General features: G+C 28.3%; 8 protein-coding genes across 9 annotated transcripts; 5 read left to right on the top strand and 3 right to left on the bottom strand.

The window, feature by feature from the left end:
• The first annotated feature begins 547 nt into the window (after nt 1-547).
• On the top strand, nt 548-1,862 carry drk (growth factor receptor-bound protein 2 drk). The gene is made up of 4 exons (XM_027340472.2): nt 548-1,060; nt 1,141-1,260; nt 1,320-1,482; nt 1,546-1,862. Exons 1-4 carry the CDS (start codon nt 885-887, stop codon nt 1,732-1,734), a joined length of 648 nt encoding a protein of 215 aa, XP_027196273.1. The 5' UTR covers nt 548-884; the 3' UTR covers nt 1,735-1,862.
• A 379-nt stretch (nt 1,863-2,241) lies between these two features.
• Nucleotides 2,242-3,059, bottom strand: LOC113790775 (peptidyl-prolyl cis-trans isomerase FKBP2). Its single transcript, XM_027340477.2, has 2 exons — nt 2,750-3,059; nt 2,242-2,682 (listed from the first exon to the last, which is right to left on the bottom strand). The coding sequence occupies exons 1-2, from the start codon at nt 2,945-2,947 to the stop codon at nt 2,419-2,421; spliced, it is 462 nt and encodes a 153-aa protein (XP_027196278.1). The 5' UTR covers nt 2,948-3,059; the 3' UTR covers nt 2,242-2,418.
• Nucleotides 3,060-3,166: 107 nt separating this feature from the next.
• Nucleotides 3,167-7,121, bottom strand: Nmdar2 (glutamate ionotropic receptor NMDA type subunit 2). The gene is made up of 13 exons (XM_027340454.2): nt 6,923-7,121; nt 6,504-6,839; nt 5,991-6,426; nt 5,708-5,894; nt 5,277-5,630; nt 5,098-5,215; nt 4,840-5,023; nt 4,639-4,764; nt 4,483-4,579; nt 4,134-4,418; nt 3,885-4,066; nt 3,588-3,823; nt 3,167-3,526 (listed from the first exon to the last, which is right to left on the bottom strand). Exons 1-13 carry the CDS (start codon nt 7,100-7,102, stop codon nt 3,254-3,256), a joined length of 2,994 nt encoding a protein of 997 aa, XP_027196255.2. The 5' UTR covers nt 7,103-7,121; the 3' UTR covers nt 3,167-3,253.
• A 680-nt stretch (nt 7,122-7,801) lies between these two features.
• Nucleotides 7,802-9,016, top strand: LOC113790767 (macro domain-containing protein PG1779-like). The gene is made up of 4 exons (XM_027340470.2): nt 7,802-7,973; nt 8,095-8,358; nt 8,461-8,580; nt 8,686-9,016. Exons 1-4 carry the CDS (start codon nt 7,856-7,858, stop codon nt 8,991-8,993), a joined length of 810 nt encoding a protein of 269 aa, XP_027196271.2. The 5' UTR covers nt 7,802-7,855; the 3' UTR covers nt 8,994-9,016.
• Nucleotides 9,017-9,153: 137 nt separating this feature from the next.
• On the top strand, nt 9,154-11,346 carry LOC113790760 (UNC93-like protein MFSD11). Its single transcript, XM_075821839.1, has 6 exons — nt 9,154-9,344; nt 9,654-9,830; nt 9,911-10,086; nt 10,151-10,539; nt 10,592-10,964; nt 11,029-11,346. Exons 2-6 carry the CDS (start codon nt 9,744-9,746, stop codon nt 11,318-11,320), a joined length of 1,317 nt encoding a protein of 438 aa, XP_075677954.1. The 5' UTR covers nt 9,154-9,344; nt 9,654-9,743; the 3' UTR covers nt 11,321-11,346.
• A 181-nt stretch (nt 11,347-11,527) lies between these two features.
• On the top strand, nt 11,528-12,155 carry LOC113790778 (NADH dehydrogenase [ubiquinone] 1 alpha subcomplex subunit 7-like). Its single transcript, XM_027340481.2, has 3 exons — nt 11,528-11,699; nt 11,763-11,809; nt 11,883-12,155. The coding sequence occupies exons 1-3, from the start codon at nt 11,643-11,645 to the stop codon at nt 12,064-12,066; spliced, it is 288 nt and encodes a 95-aa protein (XP_027196282.2). The 5' UTR covers nt 11,528-11,642; the 3' UTR covers nt 12,067-12,155.
• A 498-nt stretch (nt 12,156-12,653) lies between these two features.
• spoon (A-kinase anchor protein spoonbill) lies at nt 12,654-18,049 on the top strand. 2 transcript variants are annotated; one of them, XM_075821837.1, is made up of 8 exons: nt 12,654-13,393; nt 14,382-14,894; nt 14,959-16,268; nt 16,334-16,685; nt 16,747-16,874; nt 16,943-17,336; nt 17,397-17,536; nt 17,600-18,048. In XM_075821837.1, the coding sequence occupies exons 2-8, from the start codon at nt 14,447-14,449 to the stop codon at nt 17,762-17,764; spliced, it is 2,937 nt and encodes a 978-aa protein (XP_075677952.1). In that variant the 5' UTR covers nt 12,654-13,393; nt 14,382-14,446; the 3' UTR covers nt 17,765-18,048. The 2 variants fall into 2 exon arrangements, with proteins under 2 accessions (XP_075677952.1, XP_075677953.1); XM_075821838.1 differs by lacking the exon at nt 12,654-13,393 and adding an exon at nt 14,153-14,256 and having other exon boundaries at nt 17,600-18,049.
• A 74-nt stretch (nt 18,050-18,123) lies between these two features.
• Mondo (MLX interacting protein mondo) lies at nt 18,124-23,252 on the bottom strand. The gene is given in 9 exon segments (XM_027340455.2): nt 18,124-18,651; nt 18,712-18,841; nt 18,911-18,939; nt 18,942-19,036; nt 19,098-20,773; nt 20,830-20,996; nt 21,069-21,369; nt 21,430-21,653; nt 21,726-23,252. Coding segments are annotated over 9 exon segments (3,438 nt in total). The 5' UTR covers nt 22,351-23,252; the 3' UTR covers nt 18,124-18,460.
• Nucleotides 23,253-23,452: the final 200 nt, after the last annotated feature.

Here is a 23,452-nt window from a genome sequence, read left to right on the forward strand (position 1 = left end):
AGCTCTATATAATTAACCCCCTACACAAAAACAAAATTCAACTTGTTGGACAAGTTTTTTTGCTGTTGTTTTGTTGAACGAATCGAAGTAAAAACCTCCCAATTTTTTTTCCTCGAAAATCCTCCCTCTGAACTTTTTTTTTGGTCGAAACAGATCCTGATTCGATTCCGTAGAATTCGATCACATCACACACACACACCAAAAAAAAAGCACGTAGACACAACGCAACACAACCGTAAATATTTTCATTTTTCATTTCATTCAATTCATTTTCATACCACTACTACTAACTATTCAATAGTATTCTGACGCAACAACAACAACAATATGATCATAATGATGCTATTCATAATTATTAATGAAAAAAAGAAAACGTAAACTAAATACGTATGTATTATGACTATCACCACTACCTTCATCAACATAATAATCAACAACAACAACAACAATTCACCAATATTGGCCATTTCTACTGGCATGAGCTTTCTCTCTCTCTCCCTCTCCTGTTGTTTCCATGTTGGTATCTAATTTTTTTTTCTGATTTCTTTGCTCTTCGAATCAATTCGATCGCCATAATCATCATCATTTTTATCGATCAGAATTTAATTCATTGATTTTTATCAAATTTAGAAAAAAAAGAACAAAAACAAAACATTGAATAAATGAATTGTTTTCAAAACATTTTTTTTCCATCATAATTATTGGTGTGTGTTGGATGATTGTTCGAATCATTATTGATTATTGATATTATAATTGTGTGTGTGTGTGTCTGGTGCCAAAACAGGAATCATTATTATTGATTGCTCAATTATCTTTAGGAATATTCATTTGCTGTCTACGCTGAACAATCTTAATCTATCATTTTTTTTTTGATTTAAATAAATATGGAAGCCATAGCTAAACATGATTTCAATGCAACAGCCAATGATGAACTTAGTTTTCATCGTGGTGATGTATTAAAAGTTCTTAATAAAGAAGAAGATATTAATTGGTATAAAGCTGAATTAGATTCACGTGAAGGTCTTATTCCAAGTAATTATATTGAAATGAAAAATCATGAGTAAGTTTGTTTTTTGTTTGTTTTTCTTTAATTCGATTGATTTAATTAATTTTTCAAACTTGAATACAAATTATTATTAGCTGGTATTATGGACGTATAACAAGAGCTGAAGCGGAAAAATTATTACATGATAAACATGAAGGCGCCTTTCTCATACGTATCAGTGAATCATCACCAGGCGATTTTTCCTTATCAGTCAAGTATGTAATTAATTTTGTTAATTATTATGTTAATTAATTTGTCATTTTGAAAAAAATAGATGTCCGGATGGTGTACAACATTTTAAGGTTTTACGAGATCAAAATGGAAAATTTTTTCTTTGGGTTGTTAAATTTAATTCATTGAATGAATTAGTTGATTATCATCGTACATCATCTGTTAGCCGTAATCAAGATGTTAAACTTAAGGATATGCGTCCAGAGGTAAACAATTTTTTTTTCGTTTTAAATTTTCTCATAATTTTCTTTTGTTTTTTTCTTCTATAGCTAAAAGTACAAGCGATGTATGATTTTTTCTCACAAGAATCTGGTGAACTAGAATTTCGTCGTGGTGACATAATCAATGTAATCGATCGTAGTGATCAAAATTGGTGGGAAGGTGAAATTGGTGATCGAAAAGGTTTCTTTCCGGCTACATATGTTGCACCTTATTTTGGTCAAGTTGATGGACAATAAAACAAAATCAATCAAATCAAATCAAATGTGAAAAAATTAACGATTCTCAATACTATTATTATTATTATAAAAAAAACATTACAACCAATTTAATTCTGATTCTGAATACATTAATTTATCTTAATTTATATGATGATTATTTTAACACTTTTTTCTCTTTTACTTTCTCTCTCTCTCTTATCTCCTGATAATTATTAATGGATTGTGAATAAGAATTGATAGTTGATACGTTCGTGAAATTTGAACGTATTTTGGCATTTGTTTTCTTTTTTTTCTCTTATACAAAAAACTATTCAATGTTTTTTCTTTTCAAACTGATCAAGAATGGTTTGTGTTTTTTTGCCATAATTAGCATTTATCCTACTAAATCAATCTCGTCATTCTTTACACAAATATTAACACAATGATTTTTTTTAATTTGAAATTTCAAAGAATATATTCTTCCAATTTTTAACCCATTTTAATTGCATTTTTTTCAACAACAAGAATCGATGACTGTCAAAAACATTGTAATTTTAATTTTATTTTTATTTATGAATCCGATATATATAAAAAAGCACACAAACAATCAAAAACATTTACAGATGCTTTTTTTTAATGTTGTTTATTTTTCTCCAATTGAATATCACATATACAATATGATTATGGTGATGATTATGGCTATAAAATGAAATTGATATATGATTATAAATCAGATTTACGATTTTCTATTTGAACACATTCAACTTCGAATACTAATGATGAATCAGGAGGTATTGTTGGTGGTGAACCAGTAGATCCATATGCAAGATCTGATGGTATTACTAATTTTCGTTTTTCACCCACACAAATACCTAACATTCCTTGATCCCAACCGGCAATTACTTGACCTACACCTAATGTAAATTTCAATGGTGTTCCACGTTTATATGAACTATCAAATTCTGCACCAGTTGAATGTAATGTTCCCTATAGTGTGGTATGAGTAATAAAAAATTTATAATTAATTGATTTTTCAATTGATCATTTTACTCACCCGATAATGAATGTGTAATATATCACCTTTTGATGCACGACGTTGACAATCATCAACACGTTTTTTGATACCGATCTGTAATTTGGTTATTTTTTTATTCGAATTATTATCATTACAATAGACAGCTATAAACATGATGGATATAAAAAGAATGAAAAGAATTTGAGAACTCTCAATCGATTTTAGTTTTGTAGACATTATTTTTTTTGTTGGTTGCTTAATTGAAAATTTTTTTTAAAAAATTTAATGGAAAAAATTCAAATCGAATACGTCAGCTCAACCACAAACACAATCGTAATAAGGCGAATGGCGAAACAATCGATTGTTTCGTTTTTTTTGGTTGGTGGAACGATAGTTCCTTTTTATTTTCATTTATAAATTGAAATAAAACATGATAATTTTTTTTGTTTTGTATAATTGGATTGATTATATTTATTTATATTAAAATCATTTTTAAACAATGATGATTATTATCTATACAACAATGGGGTATTATTAATGGGCTTAATGTTGTTTATGATTATCAACATCTTCGTCATCATCATCATCATCATTATCATCATGATGGTGGTGTTGATCGATTGTCTTCAAAAGTTTTTGATCATTAAATGGTCGATTGAATGATCGTTCCAATTCTCGAATACGATAACGGGCAATATTCAATTCTTTCAATGTTTTTCTTCGCCTATGTTCACATTCAACATTATCACATACATACCATTCACGATCACAAATATCCTGATCTTTTTGATTTAATTTTAATGATCTGGCTAAACTCTATAAAATCAATCAATTAATAATGAAATTATGAAAAATATAATAATCATAAATTACTTACAAGGCTAACTAATGCAAAACAATCAGCTTTTTCAGTTTTAGCTAAATAACGGCGACAATATCGGAAATAAAAATGTTCAAGTGCCAATAATATAACGGTCAATAAGATACCACAACCAAGCAAAAGAAATGCACTCATAAATTGATTAATATCCAATGGTTTACTCATATTACGTTTATTTTTCTGTGATTTACATGCACCTTGAAACCAATAACGACGAAGTCGTTCTAAATCACCTTTAATATGAACCAAAAAAAAGTTAATCAAAAAACAATCATATAGCAACGTGAAACATACCATTTTCACGATATTCAATCATTTTTTTATTAAATTTTTCCAAATATTTTGAATTTTTTGGCATAGCAAAACCATATCCAGTCATTGCATACCAGCTACCAACAGTTAATAGGCCACAATCATTATCCTCACCGACCAGATAATCCAATACGACAGCATCATAAATGAATGCATCTAATTCGCTAATTTTGTACCAAAAAAATGTTTCAAAATTTAAACAAAATGAAATAAAAAACACAAAATACTAACCCTTTTTTAACAGCAGTAACACCATTTTTACTTGATGAACGATTAAATGGTGCCATATAATGATACATTTTTGGTTTATTTAATTTCAATACAGCTTCAGTATTACCAAATGGTATGGTACCAAATTTTAATGGTGGTTCACTTAAATGTGGATTAGCTAATTTTTTATCTTCAATGCCGGTAAAATCATGATATTCTTCACGAGTGATCATAAATGCAGCTAAATTAGCAGTATAAATGGCAAGAAATACAACGGCAAATGTAGCCCATGTATTGGCCATAAATCTAAATTGAAAACGAAAATCCGATTACAATCAAATTGATGAAATACAATCACAGATATTATTACCTAGCCGTATAACCTTTTGGACAATCTACAGGTACGGCAGCTCCAAATAAAATGGCCCAAACCAACCAATAGGTACGGAATAATGAAAATTTATGATCTATTTTTTAAAAAAAACAACGATAATAATCAGCAAAAAAATCCTAATTAAATACTTACCTTTTGGTGGTCTCATTGCCATATCATAACCGGATGGACTTAACCATTCGAACAGGAAAATAGCAAATGCAGCTATTTGTATGCTAACCAATAATATCATTATCCATGATATTACATCGAATGGTTCTATTATATTGATCGATCGAAAAGGTTTAATTCATTTGAAAAAAAAGAGAAAATTCAAAATTTTTATTTTCTTACCTAAAAATGCTTTTGGTGAAATAATACCGGTACGTTTTGCAACAGCAATAGCAATACCAGTTTCTAAAAATGGTACAGTAAAATCAACAAATGCTTGTCGATCAGAATTTATTTTTATAGATGTAACAACCATATCGGCTTTATGATTTAGTAATTCGGCTATTAAACCATTCCATGTTCCATTCTTTTTTTTTGTTTAAATCAATAAGCAATTAAGATGATCATCATCAACTAATCATATGGATCATAATCACTTACATTCAAAATACCCCATGCACCATCTTCAACACGAACTAATTCATAGGTAAATTTTAAATCATTGGCAAATTTTTGTAATAAATCAATACAGAAACCAGCACAACAACCATTCGATGTTCTATTTTTGATTTTTTTAAGTTTTTTAAAAAAATCGTTTGAAACAAAACAAAAAAACTTACCCATTCATATCGGCAGTATTAATAATTGAATATTTACATGGTACTGCACGACTCATACGACATTCTCCGGTTTCATTATCGGGAGGCACAAAATTAACAAATGGTGGTTCCTCTAACCAGCTTACTTTTAGGCTAAATTTTTCCGGTATACCCATCGGTGGTACTGGTGAATTTTCTGGCCATGTAATATCTTTAATTTCAATACCATCTTCAGTCCATGTACCAATTTTATCCCATATAGCCATATTATTTAAATTCATTATATCTAATTCAACATATTTAAGTGTTCCATCCAAATTAAATTCTACGGATGGTTTACCCGATTTACTTTTGATTGTAACATTACGTAAAGAACTAATGTTGGTGTTTTTGTTTTTTGTTAATTAAAATCAATTATTCAATGAAAAAAGTTATAAAAAACTAAAACTTACTAAAATAAATGTTCACCAGTTTTCCATTTAATATTATTGGTTGAATTACAATTAATGGCACTATTTAGATTCAATACATTACTTTCATTATTAGTATTGACCAACAGTTCTAGTCCATGTCCAAAAATAGTAACGGCTGATTCAATTTCTTCCAATAATTTTTCATGTGTTGTATTAAAATGTACACCTAAAAAAGGATGAGAGAATTATAAAAAAAATTGGAAAAAAACAGGAAAAAACAACAACAACAACAACAATTTCGATTAACAAAATTTGAACAAACCTAGAATACCGGTCGGAAATTCACCGGGTGCATAACCGGCTCTTGGTCCAAGAACACTTTGTGTTACAATCCACATATAATTTTTTGTTGTCATATTTAAATGATCAGCCGAAGCAAATATATCCTGTGCTTCACGTTTAGTTGAATATAATAATATAACTCTTGCTTCACTAAATGAAAGTGGACGTAATTCTTCAATAATTTCTTCACGATTTGTTTTTTGTACAGTAATTATATCCAATATTGTAAAACTAAAATCATTTATTGATAATATTTGATCACGTAATGCACGAATAAAATGATCATAACCACCAATTTTACTTGTTATAATTGAAAATGTATGCCATGAATAACGACGTAATATACTTAACATAGCTGATGCTTGATGTTCCATTGATGGTGCTAATTGTAATATTCTTGAATGTACACTTTGTTGCTTTTTTTAATTAATTAATTAATTAATGAAGAAAAATGTTGATTAATGAATAATTTAAAAAAAATTGATGTAACTACCTGATCAAGGCCAATATTATCTGCATTCCATGCAATAACCGGTATACCAAGATAACTTGTTAATTGTAATAGATATTGTGCTGAACCAGCATTACTACCCCATATTTCTGAATTTGTCATATATAATATTGTTGATACATTTTTAACTAATAATTGATTACAAATACTATTTAAAATTTCAGTTGGATTTGGATCCAATGATAATGGTACAACTTGAGCCTGTGTTATTTGATAATAATTTGTAAAATTATATTTTTCATTTATTTGATGATGTTCAATTTTTTTCTCATGACGATTACGACTTTTCATTAATGATTCTACTGAATCTTGAAGGCGCTGGAAAAAAACAGAATATAAAACACAGAATATTTTAAATTTAAATTTTGGTTTTTTTTTGTAAATTATAAATTCTGTTTTACCTTATAATATTGTCGTTGTAATGTAATCAATGATGTTTTCGGTAGTATAGCACCAAATGTTATTTTCTGTGCATTCGATGAACGATGATAAAGATTTTGATTTATTGATCCATCAATTTTTGTTATAAAAATGATGAATATTATAGAAAAATTGATCATTATCATGGTGATCATGATCATGGTTATTGCTTAGTTTGGTCAAAAAATGTTGACAAAAAAAATTCAAATTCTCTTTTCAATCATGATGCTGATTATTGCTTTTTCATTGTTACAAAAAACATCAAACATCAGTGACATTGATGTTTTCTTTTATACAAAAAAAACAAACATTATATAAAATGTCCTGCATTCACATCTCACAAACATCAACACCAAAAACATTTACTTAACTGTAAATTATTCTTGTATATTCTTCTATGGCCGTTATAGCTACCATAAAAATGAGTGAATCTTTGGGAAAGGGGGGGAATGAAATTCGCATTTTTATTATTGTTGTTGTTATCATTTTGGATGTATGTATGTTTATGGAACTGGATAATGCCCACCTCGAACTGATAAATGATAATCACATGCGCGAATATTTTTTTTCTTTCCCGAACATCTTTTTTTTTCTTTTGGAAAATAATATAGGGATGTGATATTTGATTTTGACCGTTTTCAAATTGATGAATATATTCTTCTTCTGTCGAGTCGAATCCAAATTTGGGAAAATAAAATGTTTTTTTTGTTGTTTTGTTGAAAGAATACCCGAGCATTTTCAATCATTTTCGAACCCAAAATGACATAATTTTGCGCGCTTTTAAATGGAAAATTTTTTTCATTTTTTTTTTGTTGCTTTATGGTGTAGCTTGTGCCATCTATCGAATAATGATATCGATTCAATTAGATATCCATTCTTTGTTCCAACAGCTGATCCATTATTGAATTATTATTATGCAAATTATAAATCGTTTATTCGTCATTCCATTATCATTAAAAATTGGTTTAAATTTAGCATTAATCACACAACAACAATCACATCGAACAATGGCTAATTTTCAATCAACTAAAGGTAAATGAATCTTTTTCTTTTATAAATAAATCTTGAGTTTGTTTTGTTGAACTGTTTGTATGATGAGAAAAATCAATGTAATAATCAATTGAATCATGAATTGATATATGGTTATTTATAGATAAATTTCTTTCCATGGATATAAATGAAAAACGTAAACATTATAAATGTGGTGATAATTATGTACGATTAGATCAGATACCACAATGGTCTGAACAATCAAAACAATGTCAAACAAAAGAACATACAATAAATGTATGTAGTAAATATAAACCAAATGCCGAAATGAATGATCGTTTATCATTGTTTAATGGTGATATAACAACATTGGAAATTGATGCCATTGTTAATGCAGCCAATGAACAATTAGCTGGTGGTGGTGGAGGTTAGTTTTAGTTTTAGTTTTAGTTTGTTTGCATCTTTAGGATTATATCGTTAATAATAATTTAATATTTCATATGATGATTATGATTATGATAATAATAAGTTGATGGTTTCATACATCGTGCTGCCGGATATGAGGATTTACAGGCTGAATGTCGTACATTGAATGGTTGTCGTACTGGTGATTGTAAAATGACAGGTGGATATCGTTTACCAGCAAAATGTACGTTCTTTTTTTTCGATAATCCTTCGTATTTCTTTTCTTTTTTCCGGATAATTAAGTCAAGCAACATTTTTTTTTGTTTTTTGTTACATCTTTTTTGATTAGATATAATACATTGTGTTGGCCCAATTGGAGAAAAGCCCGACCTGTTGGCTAGTTGTTATCAACGAGCATTAGATTCATTACGAGATAATCAACTACGTTCGATTGCATTCCCGTGCATATCGACTGGAATATTTGGTTATCCAAATGAAAATGCAGCTCATATTGCATTGAATACCATACGACATTGGTTTGAAAATTCAACAACAAATATTCAATCAATTGATCGAATAATTTTCTGTTTATTTCTTGATAAAGATATTGAAATTTATAATCGTTTAATACGAGAATATTTTCCACCAAATCAATGAATATTTTGATAATTATCATTGATTTTAAATGATTTTAAATGATTTTTTTTTGCTCGTTTTGATTTTATTAAAAATTTTTCATTCGAATCGGTCATGCGTCGTAACCATTTTTGAGGTTGTTGATCAACAACAACAACAGGAAAATCGAATCTTTTTTTTTACGGATTATGATGATGTTAAGCAGCTTGTTGCTGTTTAGCCGCATCTTTTCGTTTCTGCAAACATCATCAATATTTTTTTTTGATATATTTTCTATTTTCAATGTTTATGTTTAATAATAATTTTCAATTCAACTCGATCAAATGATCAATAAAATGTATATGATTTTTTTTAATTAAAAAAAATCTAAAAGTAAGATTTCATTTGGTATATTTGTTTCCAAGGATTCGAATCCTTGTCATCAATTTTTTTTTAGATGATAATGATGATCATTTTGTTTTATTTTTTGTACATTCCAAAATGACAATACTTGATCAATTAATTTGATTGAATGATGTCGCACTTTATGACATCATCATCATCATCTTCTGATTGATACTTTATATAAATTTGATAGGGATTTCTTTCAATTTTCCACTTATCGATTGATTAAATTTTTTAAAAAAATTAAGAAAAATTTTTATCAATGTTTTGTTTTGTTTTTTCCTGATTCATTTTCAGATATTATTTGATTGATACAAAAACGACTATTGATTGAATTCAACTAATACATAGCTCAACGGAGAAAAATTCTTTTTTTTGGTGTCAAAAATGGATCGTGATCTAATCAACGTATTAGTATTGGGTGTTTCGTTTATGTTTTTATTCACATCATTTCAAACGAATGGTTTTATTCAGGTAATTTTTTTTTTTGGATTTCTATTCAAGGCGTTTGTTGTTAATTTTTTTTATTTTTATTTTTTGTTTTGTTTTAAAAGGGACCAATGATCGATAGTATCAATCATGAATATGGCAAAGATCATTATGGTGCAAATACATTTGTCAGTATGTGTCTTATTTATCTTATTTTTAGTCTTGTCAATTGGATTGCACCAGCATTCGTTAGATTGATGGGTGCTCGTTTATCGATGATTGTTTCAGGAGTTACCTATATGTAAGTTATTAATTGATTTGCTTGAATTTTTTTTAAATGGATAATATTTAATGATTATTTTCAGATTATTTATAGCCAATTTTTTATGGCCACAAGCATGGCTTCTTTATATTGTTTCAATGATTGTTGGTTTTGGTGCTGCAATCATATGGACAGCACAAGGATATTATCTAACAATATGTTCTAATGAAAAAACAATGGGTCGTAATAGTGGCCTATTTTGGACATTATTTCAATGTAGTCTTCTATTTGGAAATATATTTGTTTATGTTTATTTTAAAGATATGACCGGTGAAGATATACCACATTCAACAAGAACAATTACATATATTGTATTAACGATTGTTGGTACGATCGGTATTGTAACAATGTTTTTTCTTGGTTCACCAAAATCATTACGATCCGAAGAACAAGATGATCAACAAGGTTCATTTGATGTTCTTCAATCAATAAGTTAGTTTAATAATCACGGATTAATTCCTAATCTAACAATTTTTTTAAATAGGAGAATCATTTGCATTGTTAAGTACACGACGAATGCTTTTGTTATGTGTTACATTTTGGTACACTGGTATTGAACTTAGTTTTTTCAGTGGTGTATTTACTACTGCATTAGGACGTATCAATACACTGGATAAAGATGGTGGTAATGCGAAAAAATTTGTCGGTCTTGCTGGTATGATTATCGGTATTGGTGAAATTGTTGGTGGTCTTATATTCGGTATTCTTGGTTCAAAAACTGTTCGTTGGGGACGTGATCCAATCATTATATTGGGTTATTTTGTACATATGATCTCTTTCCTTTTGATTATGATTAATTTTCCACCGGATTCAACTATATCTGAAACTGTGAAACAATCTGCTTATATTGATCCAAAGTATGTTTGAGTTGTAATTTTATGTTTTCATTGATTTTCATATTTTAAATTATTATTTCTTTAGCCTTGTGATTGCCTTGATATCCGGATTTTTATTAGGTTTTGCTGATTCATGTTTCTGTACACAATGTATGTCAATATTAGGAACATTATATGCCGATAATAGTGCACCAGCATTTGCATTATTTAAATTTTTTCAATCAATCGCATGTGCCTGTGCATTCTTCTATACACCTTATTTTAATCTTTATATACAATTAGCTATATTGGCTATATTTGCATCGATGGGAACATTATCATTTGTCATTGTTGAATGGAAACTTCGTAAACAAAATGATCAACAACATATCAATTAAAATAAAATAATAATCTTACCTATCAATGCTAATCATTATTGTCATTCATATATCATATACATAAAAATTCATTCCATATTTTTTTTCTAATTACAATCAATTGATTTGATGAATTTTTTTTTTTTTTGGCTTTCATTTTCGATTTTGATTAAATAAAAATTATTTCCATTTTAAAATCAAAAAAAAATTTATTAAACTAGATGGCGTTCTTGTAGTCATTGTTATTATTGTTGATGGAAAAGGGCATCCACAAGCTCAAAAAAATTTTTTTATTGATTTTTTGGATAAAATAAAAGTTGGATTTGGAGAAAAAAAAATAATCATGTATCACAGAGATATTAGTAAACCTTTACAGTTTTTTCGGGCATTATTATTGGGTGTAAGTATTTTTCAATAATTCCAAATATGTTTTTGATTGACAAAAAAAAATCAATTGTTTTAGCGTACATGGAACAGTCAGAATCGATTTCAAGATCAATTGTCACCTAGGTATGTTTCGTTATTTGAATTACTAATTTTTACAATTGTTGATTCATTACTTCATTGATAATAATAATAATAGGCCATATCCAAAACCAAACTTGAATCAAGGTGTAGCACATAAAGCTTTTGAAAATTATTATGTAAATCGAGATGCAAGACGTTCTGTTTTACCACCTAAAACAATACCATCACCAAAATTGATTGGTGATTCATCAAAACCTAGTCTACCACCAGCACCTGGTCATGTTTATCGTTGGGATTAATCATATCGTATTGTAATTGTACTTGTAGTTATTATTTGAATGTCATGATTATTAATTAAATAAAATTAAACAAAACAAAAAAAAATTAATTTCAATTATTTTTCAGTTTCAATATGCCATCTTTTGTCGAATAAACTAAACAAAAAATCTAATTTGTTTAAAACAAGATGGCAATAGTGTTATTGTTTTTTTTTCTTGGAATTAAATTACAGACGAGAATTCATGCTTTCCATCTCTCTTTGAACACACACACCACGTACACGTGCATTATTCTGTATTGAAAAAAAAATCTAAATCCAAATCATTCGAAATAGACATGCGTTGAATAACATACGCAATCACAATTTTGGAAAAAAAACAAAATTTTGTTATTTTTTTCATCATTCAATTTTCCTTTTCAATTTAGCCGGTATTATTCTGACATGCGCAACAATGTGTATCATAATCATCATTAAAAATTACATACAGTGGCTATATACACACATCCATATTCGATGTTGAACACAAATCTATATGACATACATGTATCACTATAGTCTACTAAACTGTTGCGCTTTTCTCACATTTTTTTTTGTTTTGGTGAATGTTTGATGAATATGAATCGAATGAATTGATAAAAAATGCGAAAAGATTTTTTTCCGTTGTTGTTATCATTTCGAAAAAAAAACAACAACCGAATAATATATTAACCAAATTCTAAGCCAACTACTTTTTTGTTTGTTTGTTTGTTCATTGATATTCTTGATGTTGATGATTATATCTAAAAAACAAAAAAATACACGACATCATATATACGCACATATAATATAATTACACGTTGTTTTTGCTTTTTTTTTGTTGTTGTGTGGTGGTGGTGGTGGTGGTTGGTGTTGTCCTCATATTTATTTTGTGCTGTGTGTGTTTGCTGTGTTTGGTTATATTGGTGGTATATTTATACGAAAAAAAAACAGGCAATCACGTTGTTTTGGATACGGTTAGAAAAAACCGACGGATTATTATTATTATTATTATCACTATATCTCAACACTATACAACAAATTTAAATTGATTGTGTGTGTTGATTTTCAAGATTATCCAAAGATTATAATTATAAAAAAAAGTATAATAAAAAGTATTGTTCTTTTATTGTTGTTGTTGTTGTTGTTGATGTATAATGAGAATATAAAACATTCATTATTAAACCGGAATCCAAATCAAAAACACCTTTATTCAAATATTTTTTTTCACGCTCTGGTTTTTCATTCATTGAAGAAAAACAAACAAACAAACAAACCGAAAATCATTCAAATCTAAAGGGCGATAAATTTTTCAACAACAAAAAAAAGTGGTAAGTTTGATGTTTTCAAAATTCTTTCTTAAATGTCATATTTAGAATTTAACATTCAAATTTCGAATGTTTTACTCTCTCTCTCTCTGCATTTTTACCCTATCTTCGCTTCTGTTTTGTTGTGATTAGGAATTTCAGAATTTTGTCCAAACATCAATATAATGATGATATGAAAATGAATGATGTAATCATTACGAAATCATTCGAAAAAAAATTGCCGACAAAACTTATGGTTATTCTATTCGGTTATTCATTACAAAATTGTCACCTAAACATACTTACATAGATTCGTTGTTTGTGTAATATACTCTTTTTTGTTTCTCTAATCATAATCATGATCATTTAGAAATTAGTCGGTAAAAAAAAAGAAGAAAAAAAATTTCTGGCAACAAATGAAACAAAAAACCAGTTTTTTTGTCTCTTTGTTTTTTTACATTCTCATCGAATAGAAGAATATATGAAATGCATTCAATTCAATTGCCTCCATCATCTTCATCATCATCATCATTGAATACATTCTCCGGTTAAAATGATGATCATCGTCATGATGATGATGATGGTGGTGGTGGTGGTAATATGTGCCAATAGCACACACACATTTTAGATTGAGAGAGAAGCCGAAGGGGAAAACGTTCTTTTCGTTTTCGATTTGTTTGCTTGAGAAAAAAAAACCGAATTTTTTTTTCTTGTTTTTGGCTAATCCGGCGTGTGTTTGTTGCTGTTTTTTTTCTGTAAAAAAAATGTGATGAGCGAGAAAATTGAATTTAAATTTTTCTTTTTTTCTCGTTTCCAAATTGTTTAAGAATTCTTGGTCGAAAACAAACAAAAAAAGTTCGAATCATATATGAAATGGGGAAAAAAATGTTTGGATTTTTTTGTTGTCGATTTTTTTTTGTTGTGTGTTTTTTTATTCTTGTTGTTTTAATTTTTGTTTTTAATCATTAAATTTATTGAAATTTTCTTTTTGCATTTATAAACAAAATCTCAGGTGAAAAAACGAATTCTGATTGATTGATTGATTTCTGAGATAGACAATCGATTGCTTCTACTTTGATGGCCTTAAATGATCGTGCCGTAGTGTTAGCCTGTAGTGTTTCATTATTGGCCATAACATTAGCAACAATTTATTATTGGCAATCTTCATCATTATCAACAAAAAAGAATCGAAAAAATTCAAAATCATCATTAAGAAAAAAATCAAATCAATCTGTTGTTGTTGTTGTTGATGAAGAAAACGAACAATCAAATTGTATCATATCTGATAATAATTACCAAACAACAAAACAAGACCAACATAATCAATCGGAAAAGATTGTTGAATTGAAACAAAATTTTCCATTTGTTTCATTAAATCAATTAGATATTAATCATTTGGATGATAAGATTCCATGTTCATCAACAAAATCGGTTGATATAGGCCATTTGCTTGATAGTGATTGTGAAGATCAAATTCAACAACAACAACAACAACCAGAAGCAAACGATAAAATTTCGATAAGAGGTTTGTATTTGATTTATCAAAAATTTAAGTTTTTTAAACATTAATTTTGTTCATCAACAAACAGTTGAATCATTCGAAATCAACGACGACGACGAAGAAGAAGATTCAAATTTGAATATCAACAATAATAATGATAGTAGTATAAGTTTTTCCTTTACTAGTATCGACGAAGACGAATATATAGAAAAGAAAATGCATCTAAAAAATTATTCATTCAACACTAATAATCATACGAATGATCATGATATTGATATTAAAATCGATCATCCAAATTCATCGAATTTATCATTCAAAAATTGTTCACCCAAATTGTCATCATCATCATCTTCATCACCCGATAAAGATAAAGAAATTATTGTGATTGATGATGATACCGGTGTATCGGAAATAATCGATGAAATTGATGGTAACCAAAATAATAATGATAATAAAGATGATGACAAGGAAAAAATTGAATCAAAAAATGGTGATGAAACAATCGAACCGAGTCCAAAAATTGATTCTTTTGCTCATGATAATGATGACGACGATGAGAATGTTAATAATAGCTACAGCAAAAATGATATTGATGATAAAATAAATCAACAATCATCAACAATAGTTGATACAGTTAGCGAGCGAAAATCAAATGAAAATAATGATGATAACAATAACGAGGATGAGATTGACAATTTTACTACAAATAACAATGATCAAAATATTGAATCAAATGATAAGATAAATGTCTCAAGTAGTGAAAATAGTGATAATGATTTGGATAAAGTCATTGCCGATGATGATGGTGATGGTGATGGTGATGTGTGCAATCTTTCTGATAACCATAATGATGATTCTGCTACAAATCACCAATCCAAAGACGACAAAAATGATGATAAACCAACGATGATGATGACGACGACAACAACAACTGTGAACACATCATCGAATTCGATAGAAACAATGACTGCTGTTGAAGAGCCTCCAAAATCAATTAGTGTTCAGAAAAAAGATGCAAATTCTTTAGGTCCATCGCAGCAACGACAAACATTTGCTCAAGTCGTATCATCATCAGCAGCAGCAACAAAAAATTGTGATTCAACAACAATGGTAGCCAATAAAAATGATCAACAAAGTGATTTGGAAAAAAATTGTGAATCAAAAATAATTGATGAAAGTGCAAACGTCAAGAATAATGTTGATACAAATTCAAATTCAGCAAAAATTGATGATGAAAATGCTGATACACAACAGCAATCGAATAAAGATGAAAATGATGACACCGATATTTACCAAAATTATCCGGATCTTACTTTAACACCGAACAGTGATCAACAACAACAGCAACAAGTTACTGATCCTAATAGTAGTAGTAATAGCTATGACGATCAAAGTCAGGTAAAGTTAAATAATGAGAATTGTCTTTTTTTGAAATAGATTTCAATTTTACTGTTTTCCTAAAGGAATCAAACGATAGTGGTAAAGGAAGCTGTTTGCTTGAAACAATACCAACATCTACGGCACCCATTAATGATAAAATAACAGAAGCTATGGCTGCCGCAGAAAATTCTTGGTATCCATCGACAGCCATCAATAATAATAATATTGCAAATAATTCTCCAATGCCATCGATATTTGATACAATACCAATGGATAATCAACATTGTATACAATATAATTTTCGTATACCATCAAATCTTTGTGGATTTCTAATCGGTCGTAAAGGACGGGTTATAAATCCGATTAAAATGTCAACAAATACCCAAATTGTTATCGAGCCTTATAATGAAACGACAAATCTTTGTACCATTTATGGTAAGAATCCAGTTAAACTATGATCATTTATCTAATTAATAATCATCATTTTTTAAATTAGGCCTTAGACATAATGTTTTTCAAGCATTAAATTTGATTAGAAATCGTCTTCCCGAAGATACTTATCCGAATGTTGATTTTAATCATTTTCCAATCACACCCACAGTTGCATTATCAGCTGCTTGCCAGGTAAATGATTAAAAATAATATTTTAGTATTTTGAATAATTTGAATAAACTTTATATGATAAATTCTAGCTATCACTTCCTGTTGGCGTAATGACTGAAGTAATATTATCATGTACAATTAATGCTAGCCATTTTTTTCTACAACAACCAACACATCCATCATATCCGATGTTGAGTATTATGGATCAAGAGATGAAAGAAAATTATTCAAATGTTGATACACCACCCATTCCACAAGTGAAAGAAGGTCTTGTCTGTGCTGCACCTACAGCCGAAGGATGGTATCGTGCATCAGTTAAATTTGTTCATGAATCACGACAAGAATGTGATTTAACTTTTGTTGATTATGGTGGTGAAGCCTTGAATGTACCAGTTGATACATTGCGTGCTATACATTATCATTTTTTGCGTTTACCATTTCAAGCTTCGGAATGTCATTTAGCACATGTGATGCCAATAGATGGTAAGCATTTGAAAAAAAAAGAATTTTTAAAAAATTGTTCACCATCAAATATTTAAACAGCTGAAATAGGTTGGACAGCACAAGCAAATGCATTTTTTGAAGAATTGGCTCAAGGACAGGTGATTCATGCATTTATCGAAAATTTCGATGAAAATGGTATACCATGCATTAATCTTTTTAAAAATGGCGAAAATAAAACGGTAAGTTGTGTGTTTTTCTATATGACTTTTCAAATATATTGATCTATACATAATTATCAATAGTGGATTAATATTGCCGATGAATTGGTCAATCATGGCCATGCTCAATATATTATCAATACACCATTGACAACAACAACGGCAACGGTGACAACAAATGATATATCATCATCATCACTATCAACAACATCAATGGAATCACAACCATATTGGTCATCTGGTCGTTAAAATTCTGGTCTCAAACGCACCGCATATATTTGTTATTTAAAATAATTGCTCAACAATTTATTTTCTCATCGAGAAGCCCCTTATGATTTGTTTATTTTTTATTCTCAAGAACAAAAAACGTCCATGCTGAAATTCTTTTTTTTTTCTTCTCTGAATGAATTCTCAAATTTCAATTTGATTCATCGAAAAATCCATCCACCAATACACACATGAGAAGTCATTGAAATTCCATCCAATTCATTCATACTTATCATCATCATCATCATCATCATCTTCATCAAGTTGATGTATAAACAAAAATAATAAATATGTAAAAAAAAATTCAATTAACTTTTCTTTCCAAACATTATTATAGCAAATTTAGTTGTATTCACAATAATTATTTGTGATTTTTGTAGTTTTATTTCGTTTTCTTTTCACCTTAAGACACACACACACGCACACAGACATTTTTTAAAGAAAAAACTATAAGATTATTGTTTTTCATCACCAAACACAAACACCCATACATTTCATATCTGAATTTTTTTTCCTGATTCATTTTCTTTTTTCTCATTACACAAAAAAAAAAATTTTGATGATTATTAATTTTTTTTCCTGATCAATCTATATATAAAAATATGAATAAAGTATATTTGAAGATTATAATAATAAAAAAATATAACAAAAAAAGAAAGATTCAATATCCGATAATAATCAACTATTAGGTGATGATGATTGTTGTTCGTAATTTATTCGGCGTACTTGTTGCTTATTTTCATCCATCATCATCATCATTGTTGTTGTTGATGGCATTGATATTGCTTGTATAATTTCATCATGTAATAATTCTGGATTGGTCAAAATATTTGTAGATTTTGATACAAATCGTAATGAATTAAGAACATCTATTTTTTTGGTAGTTATGATATTAGAACAAATAATAAATAAATTCATTAGATAAAAACCTTTTCGTAGAATAACTAAACTACAGCGTTGATCAAGCCAACGAAATAATGTTTTACATAATTCATCAAAATTATTTGTTGCTACTTGTGTACAATATGAATCTAATAATGATTCCATTATTATGCTGAACTGTAAAAAAAGAAGAAGAAACAAAAACAATTTTAACAAGATGTACATACATAAACTTACAATACTTACTATCCAAAATTTCCAATTTTGATTCGTTTTTGTTTAACATATTGAACATATTGCTTTTTAAGATGATCTATTCTAGAACCATCAGCAATAGTTAGACCAGTAGTTGGAAGCTGATTCTGTAATACACTGAATAATCCAAAGATAATAATCGATTGAATGATTGATTAAAATCTTAATCTTAATATACCTGATTACATTATTGAGATTATCAATCTTTTGTTTGAGTAATTCATATTCTTTTTGTTGTTCAAATTTTTCATTTTTCAACAATCGAATATAATCGGCTCCTTTATAAAGCATAGCTGCTTTGCTTATTTTTGTATTTGAATTCTGTGCCAATGATGGTAATAGGCTTTTTAATGTATCGAAACCATTTTTAATATTACAACGACGTTTTTGTTCAGCATTTATATGACAAACTCTTCGTCGTTCTCTATGTATATTTTGATGTTGGTGTTCATTTCGACCAATAAAATTTACAGGATTTGCCGATAATGAATATGAACCGTATGTTGACATTGGACTCATTATCATTTCATCATCATGAGTTGGACTTAAATTATTATTATCCATATGAAAAAACTTATTCATTGAACCATATAGAATTCGATCTTTGAAACCACTATAATCTAATGGACAAAGAGTTGATGATGATGAACTTGCTGTTGTATGATTCTTAAGCATTGGATTTTTTATCTTGAAATTATGATTATTATCTACATTTCTATTTGGATTTATACTATATGGTTTTTTGCCATTATTTAGCAATGGAAATTTTTTATTAGGTTGTAAATGTGTTGAATTTGAAAGATCAAATGCTAAGGATGATTGTGGAGGTGATGATGATGATGAAGAGGGAGATAGATGATTCTGAATGAATGTATGTTGTTGTTGTTGTTGTTGATGATGTTTTTGAATGGCGAGATTTGTCGCAGGTATCATTTGAACATCGGTAAATGATGATGAGGTAGCAGCCAGTACTGAAGTATTTAACATTGATGATATTACAGGTCCAGTTTCTTGTTGTTGTTGTAGTGATTTGTTGAATTTTTTATTATGATTCGGTGATAGTTGTGAAGGAAGCTGTAGGCCACTATTCAATGGTAATGATAACGAACGACCAATATTAGCCATTGTATTCGATTGATTATCCATTTGATATGATGATGATGATGAAGATAATGGTAAAGTTTCATTAGCATCGCAACCAGTTGTAATAGAATTTTGAAGCTGTGATATATCCTTACATGATAATGAAAGAGTTTGATTTTTCACTTTTTTTAGCTCAAGATTTATAATTGGTGATGTTGATGACGATTGTTGTTGTGTTGAATTTGGTATTAATTTTTTAATAGGCATTGTTATTTGATTCATTTGTTGATTGTCACCCATAATGGCGGTCGTCGTATTGTCATTCGTATTCGATGGATTAAATGTAAAATTCATTGAATTATAATTAATCGAATCATTTGTTGCCATTTGAATTGATTGACGATTAGATTCTTGTTGTGGCTGTTGTAATAGTTTGTTTGTATGAATTGGAAATGATGATGTTGTTCCAGCATTCGATTGTTGATTCATTGTCGATTGAAATTCCATTTTATACGAAGATTGCAATATTTGTTGTGGAGCTTGTTGTTGTTGATTTAAATTGAAAATTGGTTGTCCATAATTATTATTATGATTATTATTATTATACACATTAATCATTGGCTGTTGATTCATTTGTTGATTTGATGAACTGTTTGCAAATTGACAATAGCTATTATTTTGCATAGATTTCATTGACATATCATTGTTGTTGTTGTTATTCGTTGAAGTATTTGTACAGGAATTGAATATTGAATTAAGAAGATCTTGTTCCTATTTTTTGAAAAAATTGTTTAAAAAACTTTGATAAATGATTCTGTTTTTTTCACCTCTTTGTATCCTGTTTCGGTTTCTTCGGGAACAGTCGATAGTGTTGATTGACCACGTAATGAAAAAATATCTTGTAATAATGGTTCAAATGTATCGATAAAATCAATGTTTGGTTGTAATTGTTCTAAACCAGGTTGCATAAAATCGGCACCCATACCAGAACGAGCTAAAATTCATTAAAGATATAAAGTTAATTCGGTTGATTGAAAATCATTTAAAACAGAAAAAAACACATTACCAATTTCACGAGAATTAGCATAATCAAAATAATTTGCATAAGGTAATTGAATATTATCGTTAAAAATTTGCATTGAACCATTTGGATCATTTTGACTAATCATTGCCTGATTATTATTATTGTTTGTCAAATTATTATTAACACCTGTATTTATTGTTGATGAACATCCCATTATCGAAGATGATGATGATGATGAATTAAATGCTGCTGATGATGATGATAATGATGATGATGTAAAAAGTGAATCAAAGCTTAAATTATTACTCCATCTTGGTAGATTATTTTCCCAATCATATGGTGACTATAAATAAAAAAAAACAATTAATAATTTTTTTAAAAAGAAAAACAAGGAAATATTAACCATTGGTGAACTATTCGAACCATGATTATATTTGGAAAATACTGCAGCAACTGAACGTGAAAGATGTTGATAATAAAGTCTCCATTTATTATATTCAGCTTTAACAACATCAGCACGTCGTTTCCAATATTTTCCTTCCAATAATATAGCTTCCGTTTTCTTATGTCGTTCATTATCGATATTGGATGAAAATTGACATACAACTGGTTTACGACCGGATATATCTTTAAATAGAAAATATTTAGATTTCTTTTGTTGAAAAAAAAGAACAACATTAAAATAATAAAATTAATTACATTGAATATGCCAAGCACGCCAAATAATATTATTTAATCGTATCTTATCTTTAATATTCATTTTTAAACCTTTAAATGTTTTCCATTTTGGTGATGTAATATCATCATTATATGCTAATGTCATACATTGAAATAATTTCCATAATGTTTGATCAATAGAAACAATTTTTGTTGTTGTTGATTTTCTTATTCGATATGTTTGTGTTTTTTCTGTTGTTGTTTTTTGTTCCAATGTTTCCATGTTTGGTCGTACATTAACAATATTATTATTATTATTATTATTATTGATAATCGATCCATCATCATTATTATTATTATTATTATCATTCTCAATTTTGGTTTCATTATCATCATTTTCATCAATTTCAGATACCATAAAATGACCACTATGAATACGATTATTTTCTTTTATTGTTTTTGATGATATTAATGATGATGTGGATTTAATTATTCGAACAGGATTAACCATAAAATCATTATTATTATTATTATTAATATTGGACATCATCATCGTTGTTGTATTAAATTGATTATTCATTTTTAAATCATTAAATATCGATAATGGTGAATATAATGTCGTCGTCGATGACGATGATGTTGATGATGATGATGATGATGGATACATGATGGATGATTTTTAGGAATAAATAATGTTGTTGTCGTAGTTCTATGTTATATATGGATGGATGGATGGATGGATGAAAAATGTGCGAAAAAAAACAAACGTTATTCGAAATCCGAATATATCAAGAAGAAATGTATGAAAAAAAAAGTCATAGCATCATTGATGATATCATTTTGCTATTTTTATTTTTTCTGTCTTCAGTCGACACCAAAATAAAAATGAAGAGAAACAACGAAAATGTTTACATATAGCAAAAAGTGAATGAAAAACGAAAATGTTTAGCCGGATACACAAACGTCGCAATTATTCGAATAATCGGTTGAGAAGAAAAAAAATGACAGGAATTGATGAATTGAATTTAGTTGAAAACAAAAATGAAAATAAATTTTTTTTTAAATCAAATCAATCAACACAAACACACAATCAAAACTTGAAATCATTCAACAGGTTATCATCATCAACATTAAGTGATCAAATTGATTAATTAAATGTGATAAAATCATCGATTATAAACAGCCAATCATCAGGAAAAAAATCGACACGTGTATCATTTGAATTATGAATTGAATGATTGAAGGAAAATGATTCTTTTTTGAAAGAATTCAAGTTTTTTTTTTGCTCTTCTCTTTAAAATATCAATCGGTGTTTCAGGTTGTTTGCAAAAAGGCTTTTCCAAATCACTCTTTTTTTTCTCTCTCCTTGACAGACACACGTATACTTGTATTTGTTTTGTATTTTTTGTTTTTATTAAAAAAAAACAAAAATTTGACATTGGAAAATCACATTACCATTCTCACATTATCAAAAATATCAAAATAAAAAAATTCTTTTGAGGGGATGTTCCAACAAAAAAAAATCATATCGATTTAATCGATAGTTTTTGTTTTACAGAAGCACATCACAGCAAACATTCGATGATGAAAAATTGTTGTTGATAATCATCGATCAAAGATTAAGATTTATTTTTTTTTTTTTTTGATAATGGTGATATTTCGCAAGGTAACTTCAGCAAAAAAAACAGGTAATCACCAGACATCAGAAATCACTCATACCTTTATGTCATTTTATTTGAATTTAAATTAATTAATTAATTTTTTCTTCT

This window comes from Dermatophagoides pteronyssinus, unplaced genomic scaffold (genome assembly GCF_027571235.1).
Source record: "Dermatophagoides pteronyssinus isolate colony J.1.1.1.1 unplaced genomic scaffold, Derpt_VIB-CSIC_2022.12 sq0013, whole genome shotgun sequence".
NCBI classification, from domain to species: Eukaryota; Metazoa; Arthropoda; class Arachnida; order Sarcoptiformes; family Pyroglyphidae; genus Dermatophagoides; species Dermatophagoides pteronyssinus.

Excerpts from the sequence above, each read along its gene's own strand:
- drk (XM_027340472.2), top strand. The coding sequence starts at position 885 with ATGGAAGCCATAGCTAAACATGATTTCAATGCAACAGCCAATGATGAA. Across the intron at positions 1,261-1,319 it reads GATTTTTCCTTATCAGTCAA|ATGTCCGGATGGTGTACAAC; the intron begins GTATGTAATTAA and ends TGAAAAAAATAG. Across the intron at positions 1,483-1,545 it reads TTAAGGATATGCGTCCAGAG|CTAAAAGTACAAGCGATGTA; the intron begins GTAAACAATTTT and ends TTTCTTCTATAG.
- LOC113790775 (XM_027340477.2), bottom strand. The coding sequence starts at position 2,947 with ATGTCTACAAAACTAAAATCGATTGAGAGTTCTCAAATTCTTTTCATT. Across the intron at positions 2,683-2,749 it reads TATTACACATTCATTATCGG|GGAACATTACATTCAACTGG; the intron begins GTGAGTAAAATG and ends ACCACACTATAG.
- Nmdar2 (XM_027340454.2), bottom strand. The coding sequence starts at position 7,102 with ATGATCATGATCACCATGATAATGATCAATTTTTCTATAATATTCATC. Across the intron at positions 5,895-5,990 it reads ATTTCCGACCGGTATTCTAG|GTGTACATTTTAATACAACA; the intron begins GTTTGTTCAAAT and ends ATCCTTTTTTAG. Across the intron at positions 3,527-3,587 it reads GTTTTGCATTAGTTAGCCTT|AGTTTAGCCAGATCATTAAA; the intron begins GTAAGTAATTTA and ends TTGATTTTATAG.
- LOC113790767 (XM_027340470.2), top strand. The coding sequence starts at position 7,856 with ATGCAAATTATAAATCGTTTATTCGTCATTCCATTATCATTAAAAATT. Across the intron at positions 8,359-8,460 it reads ATTAGCTGGTGGTGGTGGAG|TTGATGGTTTCATACATCGT; the intron begins GTTAGTTTTAGT and ends GATAATAATAAG. Across the intron at positions 8,581-8,685 it reads ATATCGTTTACCAGCAAAAT|ATATAATACATTGTGTTGGC; the intron begins GTACGTTCTTTT and ends TTTTTTGATTAG.
- LOC113790760 (XM_075821839.1), top strand. The coding sequence starts at position 9,744 with ATGGATCGTGATCTAATCAACGTATTAGTATTGGGTGTTTCGTTTATG. Across the intron at positions 10,087-10,150 it reads GTTTCAGGAGTTACCTATAT|ATTATTTATAGCCAATTTTT; the intron begins GTAAGTTATTAA and ends GATTATTTTCAG. Across the intron at positions 10,965-11,028 it reads TCTGCTTATATTGATCCAAA|CCTTGTGATTGCCTTGATAT; the intron begins GTATGTTTGAGT and ends TTATTTCTTTAG.
- LOC113790778 (XM_027340481.2), top strand. The coding sequence starts at position 11,643 with ATGTATCACAGAGATATTAGTAAACCTTTACAGTTTTTTCGGGCATTA. Across the intron at positions 11,700-11,762 it reads TTCGGGCATTATTATTGGGT|CGTACATGGAACAGTCAGAA; the intron begins GTAAGTATTTTT and ends CAATTGTTTTAG. Across the intron at positions 11,810-11,882 it reads CAAGATCAATTGTCACCTAG|GCCATATCCAAAACCAAACT; the intron begins GTATGTTTCGTT and ends TAATAATAATAG.
- spoon (XM_075821837.1), top strand. The coding sequence starts at position 14,447 with ATGGCCTTAAATGATCGTGCCGTAGTGTTAGCCTGTAGTGTTTCATTA. Across the intron at positions 16,686-16,746 it reads AAATCTTTGTACCATTTATG|GCCTTAGACATAATGTTTTT; the intron begins GTAAGAATCCAG and ends TTTTTAAATTAG. Across the intron at positions 16,875-16,942 it reads CATTATCAGCTGCTTGCCAG|CTATCACTTCCTGTTGGCGT; the intron begins GTAAATGATTAA and ends GATAAATTCTAG.